Source organism: Gavia stellata, chromosome 9 (assembly GCF_030936135.1).
Source record: "Gavia stellata isolate bGavSte3 chromosome 9, bGavSte3.hap2, whole genome shotgun sequence".
NCBI lineage: Eukaryota > Metazoa > Chordata > Aves > Gaviiformes > Gaviidae > Gavia > Gavia stellata.
The window spans coordinates 36,315,086-36,327,778 of NC_082602.1; the positions used below are offsets into that span (position 1 = coordinate 36,315,086).

Sequence of the window (12,693 nt, forward strand, 5' to 3'; positions counted from 1 at the left end):
TAAGGACTTTCTAAAGAATTACTTAAAAAGTATCTGTTTGCATAGTTCTGAAAGAGCTTAATTTATGAAAGAGGTGATTTAGGGCTAGTGTACATTGGTTGCAGTTCTCAATACAAATATACTTCTAAGAAAGACTTTTTGGCAAAGCCTGAATAAAATATAATATGACAAAGAAGTGCTACTCAGAAGTTGCAGTCAAGCACTGAGATTTCACTCAAGGAGACAGTGTAGAAACTGAGATCTGAACTTGTTTCTGAAATAGATGCAGGAAATATAGGGATGTCAATGGCTCTATGTTTCTGTATCTCAGAATTAGTTTTGCAAATAGTTCCGTGCAGCATCATAACTAGAATACAAAACAGTCTGTTCAAAAAGAAAGGAAATTCTTTAGCCTTTTCTTGCTGTTGTAAAAACCTAAACCATGTTGCTTGATTTGATACAAAATGTGCCTTTTGCTTTGAAATGGAAAAGTTGTGGACTCTTGTAAGGAATGCAAAACTGACAGCGATCTAGAAGCAAAAACGTGTCCCATTTTGTTCCAGGAATGAAAGGCTCATACTAATTTATTTCCCTTCTGTGCTTGGTGGGATTTGAATCTCTCTGCCTCCTGGTATAGTGTTGACATCAGTAATCATAGCAGTGTAGTAACCTACCGCTAAGCTGGAAGTCAGGCGAATGAAGTGACACAGTGCCTCCTGCCTGCTGGGTGAATGTCCTCCCTTTTACACTTTATCTGAATCCTACAGAGGTTTGCCTCTTGTTGGGGTTTCTTTTGATTTTCTCTATAAAAACGCATATTCATGAAGCAGGACTCAGAAGGTTTCTCTACCTTTGTGAGCAGGACACTCACCAGGGAGATGGGGCAAACAGGTTCTGATCATTTTCCAGTTAATTTTTATTCATGTGACAAGGAACTGCATCAAAAGCAAATGTATTTACTGAATCTAAAATCAATAATATCCTTCTATAAATATTAGGTGTGTTGGGATATCACTGTAGTATAAAATAAACTAAGAATGAGAGGACTTAAAATCCTTGGGGTCTTTATTAGGGAAATGAGCACAACGGAATTTTTTTGAGATAGAAATAAATGACAACTTTGAAATATTCTGGGGTAACAATTGTGGGTGAATTATTGTGATTTTTTTTCATGGTGGTTAAATTAAACCAGAATGTCGAGGCTCTAAGTCAGGTCACTTCTAAGGCTAGTAATTTCAGGAAGCGAAACTCATTGACAGGAAAGTTAATCTAGCAACTTGCTCTGTGAAACATCTGGAGATCTCTGTCAGGTGTCAAGATTCCTCAAGCAAGGTACTCTACAAACATTGAAGGACTAAAGACCATGTTCATTTCCCAAAAAAGATATCTATTAGAATTAGTTTTGTCCTTCCAGAGTTTAAAAGGGCCCTTTCTCTTTCTGCAACAAGCTGCAGGAGTCTCTTTGCAAACAGATAATCCTGCAAATGCAAACCAGATGCTCATCTGAAACACAGGAACCAGCAGAACCACTAGTTATTTTTCAGCTATTCATGTTTACGTGAGCTTTGTTGAGCTATGAAAATTCTGTGCTGTACCCATTATTGTGGTAGAAATCACTGCTGCTCTTACCTCTTTTTTTTTTTTTTTTTTTTGGTCTCTTAATTTCTCTTCTTGCTAAAAACATGCTTTTTTTTATCCTTTTGAGTTCTCTTATACTCTTACCTTCTGGTTCTATATTTAAACGCAGAAGATATTGCACAGAGGTAGTGTAATAGTGTTTCTATTCACAATAGCTAATCTGTTCATTTTGTATCTTTCCAGGTGTGTTAAGGATCCTACCTACTCTTCTCACTATTCACCATACAGCGATGTTGCTCGGTTTGCATTTAATGCTTTTTCGTTTGTTAACCGATACCCATCAGTTTACCTGCAGTGTGAGCTGGTGGTGTGCAGGTCCAATGACTACTCTTCCCGCTGCTATCAAGGCTGTGTTAGTAGGTTCAAGAGGAATGCAGGTTCTTCCCAGGAAAAAAGGAATGTTGTTATTGGACCCATTCAACTCCGGGAAGCTCACGCCAAGAACAGGAACGCTGGTGAGCTTAAATAACTTAAATAACACAGGACCCTGTTATTACTGTATGTTTGTGTGTTAGTTCAGACACAAAATCCAGCTCTGAAATATGCCTTTGCTGGTTTGTTCATAACTGCTATACTTCTTATGGGGATTTTTTAAAATTAATTTTTATAAAATTGTTTTGTAATATTTACAAGCTATTTCCTTTCTATCATAGTTTCGACCCATTATTTGTTCTCAACATGTCAAATGGCAATTGATTCAGTTCTGTGGGAAGAGGGATGAGATGTAACTCATCTCCCTGCAGGATTTACATTCATTTTTCAAAGGTGTCTGTGCCTGATTGGCACATCTCTTGTTTACTAGCAAGCGATCTGTAGGTCCCTTTGGAAATGTTGTCTCCCAGTGTCCTGTAGCTGCTGTTTCCACTATAAGAAAACAGCATCTTATGGTCTTAGAGTGTAATTATTGCAAATTCTTAGTTGCACTTTAATTTGTTGCCATAATCTTCACTTGTTTGGCATGGCCACAGGATCATTTGTGAAACAATGTGCAATAAAGCAATTTGGTTTCTGGTCAGATCCAGATTGCAACATTTTAATTCAAGTTCTCTTTGCCTAATTACCTTTGAGATTAACTAGCTCAAGAAAACAAATGTAAGCCTCTCTTTTTCTCTTTTATGCACAGACCTGGCTTCTGACATTCAGGAGGAAGGGGAGTCTCAGAGCTCAGTGCCTGCTGCCAGCTCCCATGTTCCTCTGGCTGTGACCGTCATGGTGCTGGTAGCTGCTGTTCTTACTGTGGGAGGTTTTCTTTTGAAGCGTAAACTGCAGGAACCCATTCCGTACCAGATAATGTGAGAGGCAACCCAAGACTTGCAGGTGGAAAGATATTTTCACCATCCATCTGCTTCACTATTTGGTTTTGCAGTCTGTGTAGAGGGTAACTCTTACTTGACTATTCCACCATCCAGATCTTGATTGAAGAATGTAATGTATCAAGATAACACCCAGTGTTACCATGAACTGAACTTGTAAAGGAGCCTGGCTTTAAAATCCTCAAGTCCAAGTATATCTAAGGTCCAAAGAAAGGTTACTTCTTCCATCCCAGTATCCAAATAAGCTACCATCTTCGACGCTGGACAGTTCAGAGCATCTCAGTTGAGCTCCTGGTTGAGTGTCCATCTGAGAAGACTGATTTAGGTAACTTGAGAAAGAAGAACTGACTTCTTTTGCCATTGCTGATAAGTAGATACAACACCTGTGTAGCACTATGAGATATTCTGGAAAGTAGTCCAAGAAAAATGTTTCTTTGTGGTAAAAATATCTCAATAATGAGACATAAGTGAAAATGCACAGGGGCTGCACATAAGGAATTGCACCTGTACAGCATTCCTTATTTTTGGGGGTATGGTTCTTCACAATTATACGTTTCTCTGAGAAAATTAGATTTTGTATAGAGGACGAATATAATAAAATCTGGGTTTTGAGCAATACTTCTTTTTTTATGCTTGCAAACATACCACCTATGGTCTGAACTCCCAGCTATTGCATTATCAGGTTGGAGAACATGGCTTCTGACAAAGTGACTTTGCCAAGCAATGGTTTCTGCTCTTGTTCTTACGCATTTCTACACCTATAATGGGGGGAGCGGGGGGAGAGAGAATGTACGTAAGTTGCTATAAGGAAATGTGACCTGTCTCCTATCCCCATGCAAAAACAAAATAAAGACAATAATACTTACTACAGGTGGAAAGGTCACTGGTATTTGATTGAGAAATGCTCCTCTTCAGACTTTCCTCTTTTCTAGCCAGCTGTGAAAGAGGAAATCTCGTTGGGAACAGTATAATGTACCATGTGTGAGATGAGCCAGAAATAAGTAGTGACGTGTAAGGAAGGTGAGATCTACTCTAGGGCAACACCCTGACCTGACCAGGGGGATGCGGCAGCTCTGACGGGAATCATCATTATAGTCTGTACCATTTCTTCCTTCAAGCTGCCTTTTCCTGGTGACCCCAGGCAGGCCTCTCATCACCTCTCCACACTGTGGAGAAGCGACCATAGAAGGAGGGACTGGCATTGCCCACAGAGAGTGAAAGTGAATTTTGTTGTCCACACATGAGGAACAAGCATTGAGAAGGGTCCTCCCCTGCTCTCTGCCTACAGCCACCTTTGAAGGGCAGAGCAACCCAGGAGGCTGACCTGCCTTTCATCTATCTAGTCCTATTGTGCAGACCAGAGACTGTCCAAGCTTGGAGGAGTCTAGCGACCTGCTCAGCACAGTGAAGACTTTCCTGCACCTGGGCTTTCCTACCTCTCTAGAAGAGGACCTTCCCCTCTGCTCTTCCCAGACCTGCTGTTTTCTCCTCTGCCCCTGCTCTTGTTGGGGCTTTGCTGCTGCGGTGTTGCTATCCCACCATTTTTCAGGACATAGCTTGATGGCATTTTTTCTACTTCTCCTAGTCTCTGAATATTATTGTGATCAGATGAGCAGAAAGATCCTAGGCCTAGGATGTTGGTGCCTCCAACCTTCAACAAGCCGGTACTGTTCAGAGCTGAGTCTTCTCATACTATGTGCCAGGGATCCCAGGTGGAGATATACCAAGTTTGTATCAGAATGCAAGGTAGAAGTACCAAGTCCAGTGGTTTCCTTACTAAATGTTGCAGTAGAAAACACCGCTAATCTGTTCAAGTAGTTGGTGTGTCAGAATCATCCTCCTCATTTCCTGCCACCTTCCTTGATCCGCAAGCATTATAGAAATGCAGGATTCAAGAAAACTGGATTTGGTGATGAGGAAAGGGTCATGTTCCAAAGTACCTGTGCCTGGTGAATCGTCTCTCTGCCAAGAAACTTCCTTCCCACCTCCTGCCCCACCACATGCAATAAAGCTTCTACCAGTAAATAAAATGGATTGGACTCTCAGTGGTAGACGGTTCTGATCCACTTGCATCCTCACCATTAAACAAATGCAAATCGATTTGCAATGACATGTTTCACATGACACAGGCAACAGAGCCCAAGAGGCCATCAAGGAACCCGATAAATTAGACTAAGCTGCCTCGTTGCATCATAACACATGGATTCAGACTATCGTTTCTTTGTGCTGAAGTCTATGGATACCCTCATTCCAGTGTAGACACTTTCTTATAGTCACAGGTGAAAGCTGATCAATATTCTGTGTCCTTTCAATGGTTTTCATTTGCACCTCACAAAAGCCAGTACGTCTGCAGAAGTCTTCTAACAATAGTCAGTAGAACAGAAAGTGTTTTCAAAGCTCGGTGAAGCTTCTTTCACAGAGTAATGTGCTGAGAAACACTTCAAGCTGCCAGAAGAAGTCCTAGAGAACAAAAATGTGTTACTGCAGGAGACTTACCTAGCCAATGGGAAGGATGAGAACATGTACTGTATGGTATTTGCATTAATTAAATAATTCACATCAATCTGAACATAGCATTTATCTATTCCTACTGTGAAGGTTGTCTGATAATCAAGATCTCTAGAAATATCTAGATCTTTGAAGTTTGTAGTAAAGAATGAATTAGTGAAGAACGTAGGGAAGAATTAATTTATTAGCGTTGTTCATTTATCTGGATAGTTTGAAATGTTGGGGTTTTTTTTCGCTTGAACCATCTGGGAATGACTTTTGTGTTCCCCTTCCTCTCCACCCTTTTCAGTTATTTCAAGAGTTTGGAGAAGAATTCCTATCCATCACTTAGTCTTGCTTCACTGATTGCAGCGTTTGATTGGTCAGTCAAATATACTGGAATTTTCTGCTTCTTGCCAAGATGTCAAAACCAGAAGAATATGAATAGTGAATACCAGGTCTTGTGTACGTTTCCTCGTTCATGTGCGAATGCGGTTGTTTGTATTAAAAAACCCCATATTTACCCTTCTCAATGTTCACTTTCAAGGCTTCCAACATTATCTTTGGCCTCTTGTGTTTTGCACTTCCTTCTTCCACTCCAATAATGCTGGCCTTTGTGGAAAGATCTGCTAAGTCATTTTTGCCTTGGGCTCCTGGACTTTACTCTTCGTCCTTGATGACTGCCCCTGGAGGCAATAAATTTGTATATGGCAACAATTGTGCCACATATTTTAACTCCTGATAATGCCATCCAAGCCATGATGGCTATAGAGGTAGGAATCAGATGAAGAACGATATTCTGGCTCTTCAGTGTTAGGCTGGTCATCAGCCTTTTCTCATTAAATGGTTAAAACACAGAAGCAAAGGAAAGTAACCACTCTGGCAAGAAAGTGGTTAATGAGAATTAAGCATTATTTCATGTTGTGGGAAAGCTTTGGATTCATTCTTCAAAGAATGACCCAGCTGTAATTGTCACTATGCAAAATTAAACAAGGAATATATTAAGAAAGATTCTTAATGGAAATCTGAACCTTTTTTTTTCCATTTGATCGTTCAAAGGATCAAAGGACATTTTAGAATAAAGTTAAGTTGCAACCTATGTAATTTACTTAACTATGCATAAAATCCACTGATTTTTCTGCACAGTTTTCACAAAAACTTATCAGCTGACCCTGATTCTCTTGACGCTTTCTTGCAATCTAACATTCTCTCAGTGAATAGACTTTTGACTTGAACTTAACAGTGCCAGAAAGGAATGGGTTCATATTGGGGCTGGAGGTGTTGACTTCAACTGCAAGGGTCTTCAGGTATCTCATAGTGATTTGCTTACAAGGCTTGGCTCTGTTTCTCTCCTTAATTATCTGGAGCAAATTACCCATGTGTTGAGGCAAAGTTATCACTTGCTATGGTATGAGCTCCTCTCTGCTTACAGCTGTGGCTCTTAAGCAAGGAAACTAGCAAACAATATTTCACTCCTCTTTCAAGTCAACTTCTTTTGCTGTCACTCCAACTCTCTTTCACCAGGTCCTGGACTGGTAGCTCAGCCCAGGACCACTGATTGCCTCCTCTCCTTTCCTCGCATCTCCACCACATTGCCTCTTCAGTGGCTCCTACATCCACCAAGAGGCTGCAGCCACCTCCTACCTTAACCTTCTTGTTGTTGGCTCTGCTGCTGATGGCAGAGGAATTGATGGTGTGGTGGAGCTAGCAATTTTGATAGGACGCAACTGTCTCAATTAAGTGTCTCTCGGTTATCTTCACGTTGCATTTAGCAACAGCCAATGTTCTGGTGAGTTATGCTCAGACCCCCCCCCATCACACTTGAACAGGGCCACCAGTCTTATTTTATTCGAGTATGCCAAAGCTGTAAGAAATTCATGGCCCCCCAGGGAGACTTGCCTCGCCAGTTGGAAACAAGTTATAAAGCTCTTTTACTACTTTGCTGGAGGAAACTCATTTATGTTTCAGGATTCCACTACCTTCCCCAGACCTGCCAAGGAATCTCCCCACAAAAGAAAAATACTGAGATTCATCAGCCAGAATTGAAAGGTATCTTTGGACAGGAGCTCATTTTCTTTATACAGTGAGATGATTGTGAAACCTATAGTAACATAATATTTCCTTCCAGGCACTGGAAAATGTTACTCTTGAGATAGTATCTTTCTGCAAAATCCAGGAAGTTACAACATCTTGAATAACAAATCAAATATATTTTTGTTTCAGATCATAGGACTATGGTTGTTTTATTGTTCTGCTGGAGAAAGAGAAACCTATAGAGCCACTCCCCTTCAGAAATAGAGACTATATATTCTGACGGTCCTTTCTATCAACAGCACTTGATGAGATGGGTACCACTATGATTTTGACATGGCTACTTTTGCTAGGTACAGCAGTTCTGGAGACCAAATCAGGTAAAACATTTAGACTTGTTCCAGGGTGCATAAAAAAACCCCCTAAAGACTCTTTGGGGTCCTCTCCATTGATTCCGTGGATAGAAATCACATTCGTGCTGGTATCGGTTTGGGCAAAAGATTGAAGGGGAAATTGGATGAAAGAGATAGCACAGTTTTGGTTTACTAAAATTAAGAACTAAACATCATAGTGAATGATAAGAATTATTTAAACCATTTAGTGGAGTTCATTTTGCTGCCACAGGGTAGTACTTGTCTTAGTGTCTTGTATCATTGTGATATTTGTGTCTGTGAGTATGTTATGAATGACTCATTTTTCCAATTCCAGAAATTTTCATCTAAGAATTATGGAAGAATTTATTTATTTTTTTAAAATGTGTATTTATTCCAGAGTATATGCACATATACTTATGCTATATATTTAATATTGTTTGTATTATTTGATTCTTCCTGATTTTATGTACAATTTAACGAAATATAACAAGAAGTTAGTTTTCATAATCTAGCACTGTGGATAAATGAGGGACATCTAAAAATAATGGAAGACATGAAACGCTTTTAGTTCAAATTTTTGTTTATTGACTTTTTCCTTACATGATTAGTTTCTATCTCCTAAGTGACTTAGGTGACTTTGAGCTAAATAATTCTGTGTATATCCTAGAATAATTGTAGATTATTTTTCTAACTAGTTATTTAAATACTGTTATGATAATTTATATTTCCATCATCCACCTCATCCATTTTTCTTCATCTGTCCTCTGCTTGCCCGGTGATAAGCCGTCTCACTCTTGCTGCTCCAGTTCTTCTCTCTGCTCTTGGCTTCCTTCCCCAGCCCTGGCCTCTGTCTCCTGGGTCAGAGTAAGTGCTGTATTTGTATAATCACAGGCTTTTGTCTTTTTGACACCTTTAAAGTGTGAGGCAGGACGCAACCTATCTAATTACATGCCCAGCAGATGGTTATGCTCTCAGTGATGACAGACCCTGAATGAAAGCAAATAAAACTGTTTTCAATCAGCTTTAATATCCTAATCCCACTCTGGCTTTTTGACAGGTTTGCTGTTTCACTTCTCAAAAATCCTATGAGTGTGGTTCAAAAATGTCCAAGTAAATATTTGAAGAAACAAATCAGATACAAGTCAAGGGGCACTTTCGTACCTTCTCCCTTTGAACTGCCAGTTAAATGCGTACAAATAGGGACAAATTTCGTTTGGACACTCTCTTGACTGTTCTTCCAGTCCAGCAACAAAGAATTAGATGCAGTGAAGAAATCCTGGAGCTGTTAACTTCTCAGATTTGTTTTGCTTTGAATGACTTATTCAGTGTTTAATAACAAGCTAAATACGTATTTGGCAGAAATGCAAACTATAACAAGTGCAGCGTGCATGTTTTGATTTTCAAAGTGTGAATACTTCAGATCTTAAGTTACAACATTTATTTGCTCACTTACACTTAGTGGTAAAGTCTTTAATAAACTCCTTCACCAAAAATGGATCTCTAAAATCAGGATTTTCATACTGTTCACTGCAGACTGTCTAAACAAGTTAACTCAAACTGGAAAGCGGGTGGGCTTTTCCTGAATGAATGCAGTAATCAGATGTATACATGATAGGTTATTAGGTATTTCTTTATTTCAAACTCTAATAACATTTTACTGGCATATAAGAAATAAAGCCACTGGATTCGTACTGACATTTTTATGATCCCATTGAGACTATTGCCCATTCTGTTGAGCACTTACCAGAATTCTTCCACTAAAGTTACTCTTAAAATCTACAGGATTTGGTTGTGATGTGTGGACTCTAGGTCCTTAAATTTCTGCTAAAATTTTAGAGAAAGAAGAGAAATTCTAGTTAAATTGCATAAACCAGGGAGAAAAATAAAGAACGGCTATTGTTTTCTCTAAAATTCTGCAGTTTTTCTGAAGGATTCATTTGGCCTAATTCTGGCGTCATTTTAAGCAAAAAGTAGTGTGCTGCTTCTTGTCCTTCAGTAGTGTATAATATCTCGTGAATTGCAATTTATCTGCCTGGTAATTTTTACATGGCAGCACTGTAGCAGCCCCATGAGCATAAGTTTAGGAAAAAGCCGTGGTCTTGGCTGTCCAGGCTGCATCTTGCTGCCTCCCTGAAGCCTCAGCGATCTGCAGGAGCCACTGCTCTGCTTCCCCCCCTGCACCCAGCTCAGCAGAGGCTTTGTACACCACGTAGAAGTGCTACACATACGTGCTTCTAGTAATACACAGGTTGAGGGCAGGAAAGCTGTGCTGTACGTCCTAAATTCCAGTAGGATTCAATGCAAATTGCTACATCTCCTTGTTCTTTAGCATGAAACATTTTGACAACAATGGATAAAAGAAATACATAAGTATGAAATATGTTCTTAAAAGATGTCATTTTCTTCCTATTAGCAAAGTGAAAAAAATGAAGTGCTGTTTTCTTAATACAGTTTTACTTAGATTTCATTCAGATACTAAATTCTTTTTCTCTCCTTTGCTTTCCTGTTATGCTTTTCCTATTATCAAAGAATTTCCTTTCTTGCATAAAATATGTACAGCTGATTTTGAGGTCTAGAAGAGAGGAAGAAAAAAGGTCTGTATCACTTCTGTCCTCACAAGCATTTAATATTGGGCTAGACAAGCACCTACTGGGAACGATGGGGCGAGAGGACAGACTAGGCGACTTCTTAAGGTCACTTCCACCTTATTTGTCTGAGTGTGTTTGTGCTCAATTCCCTCCCTCCCAAAGCGCCCCGTCTCCAGCTGGTGAATGGAAGGCACAGATGCGAAGGTCGCGTTGAGCTCTATTACAAAGGACGACGGGGGACAGTTTGTGATGATTTCTGGGACCTTTCCGATGCCCAGGTTGTGTGCAGGCAGCTGGGATGTGGCCAGGCCATTGCAGCTCCAGGAAGTGCTTACTTTGGGCAAGGCTCAGGCGACATCCTGCTGGACAATGTGAGGTGCAGCGGGAATGAGGTCTTCTTGTCGCATTGTGAGCACTCGGGATGGAGGATACACAACTGTGCCCACTATGAAGATGCTGGTGTTGTCTGCTCAGGTGCTGTCACAGTTTTCTTTTCTAAATACTTTTGCTATAAATTGCACCCAATATAGATGGGTCAGCATGGGGCTACGCAGACATACTCCTCCTGAGATAACACTTCGTTCATTCAAGACGTATGGTGGAAAGTTATACCAGATATATGTCTAATCTTTCTTTCTACTTTATTATGAAGAGTTCTCTATCTTTGGAAGGGCAGCAGTCTGATCTTCCAACAGCTCTGTCTTTTCACTCCTCTGACCCTGCAGAGCCAGCGTGGACTCACGTTTTTCTCACTAGGGTAGTGTACAAACGGTGATTGCTCACTCCATGCAAAGCAATTAAAAAACCCAAGGATCAGATATGCATTGCAAGATGCAGAACTTTTATTCCATCTAATCACACAGCAGTGACAAAAAGAATAAGGAAACAAGTCAAAATTAGAGGCAAAGCTATGTCTGATAGGCAGGGATGATCAGGGAGGATCAGGGAGGACTGGGGCTAGGTGAAACTCATCTTCTTATCACAAGCTTTAATGCGTTCATTATGAGCAATAGTAATTTCACAGTCACAACCCAAACTGCCATAGCTTGACAACTCATTTTGCATTGTTTCTGTATTTTTCAAGTTTTCCTTCAAGTTTAGGTCCATTAATATTCTTTTCTTTTACAAATACCCATCCATTTTGAGTACTCTGCAACCTTGCTGATTTCTGATTTTACTTTCCCCTTACTTTTTAAGAAAAGGTAGTTCATCTGTATGTTATTTTCTCCTGTATTAACAACAGATCGTTATGAACTGAGACATGGCTGATGACAACAGGTTGTTCAGGTGTTTTATATATATTGCAGTTTTCCACATTTCCTCAAAGAGGAAATGTTTTTCTTCCGTATTCACAGGAAAGACCACTGCAGCACCGACAACCTCCACTGTGCCAACAACCTCAACTCTGGACACAACCTCCGTAGCGGAGCTGACGTCCATAGAGGAGACAACCACCACAGCACCAATGACCTTTCTTGCAGAGACAACCATCACAGCGTCAACGGCCCCTACAGCGGAGATGACGTCCCTAGCAGAGACAATCGCCACATCGCCAGTCACCCCCATAGCAGAGACGACCTCCCTAGCAGAGACGACCACCACAGCACCAACATCCTCCCCAACAGAGGTGTCCTCCCCAGTGGACACGTCCTCCCTAGTGGAGACAACCACCACAGGACCAACATCATCCCCAGCAGAGTCTTCCTCCCCAGCGGAGACATCCTCACTAGCAGAGACGACCACCACATCACCAACATCCTCCCCAGCAGGGTCGTCCTCCCCAGCGGAGACATCCTCCCTAACAGAGACGACCACCACAGCACACATGGCTACCACAGCAGAGACCAGCACATCAGGTAACCTGTCCACTGTCACTCACTGATCTCCTTAGTGCCTCTGATCTCCCTTCCCAGACCTGATTGCACTGCAGGGAGTCTCCCATCCCTGGGCCACTCCAGTTAGGCCATTCCTGGCATCCGAGTCCCCAGTGAGGATGCAAGAGGAGCATGGAGAAGAGCTGGTGAACTGGAGGGCTGAGGCTTGGGGGCAGGACCTCTGTAGCCATTGCTGGTGAAAGAAACTCTTCAGGGAGGGATTTTCTGTCACTGCAGCTGGGGGATTGTGACAGGGGATCATTCTGCCTTTGCCCCTCTAGTTCCTGCATGGATACAGCTATTTCCTAGACATGCTCTGGGATTTGGGATGTGACTGGAAAAGAGAGAGCTGCTGCATCAAATGTTTTGTAATGCAAATTAAACCTCCATAGGCATGTGGTTCCTGCCT

The 12,693-nt window shown here is 41.0% G+C and overlaps 1 protein-coding gene across 1 annotated transcript in view; it reads left to right on the forward strand.

Moving 5' to 3' along the window:
* Positions 1 to 12,693, forward strand: part of LOC104256355 (deleted in malignant brain tumors 1 protein) — a 32,232-nt gene that overhangs the window by 13,204 nt on the left and 6,335 nt on the right. Inside the window, 4 exon segments of the mRNA XM_059821366.1 lie at positions 1,801 to 2,072; positions 2,741 to 2,875; positions 10,573 to 10,884; positions 11,766 to 12,266. Coding sequence (XP_059677349.1) covers positions 1,801 to 2,072; positions 2,741 to 2,875; positions 10,573 to 10,884; positions 11,766 to 12,266 — 1,220 coding nt within the window.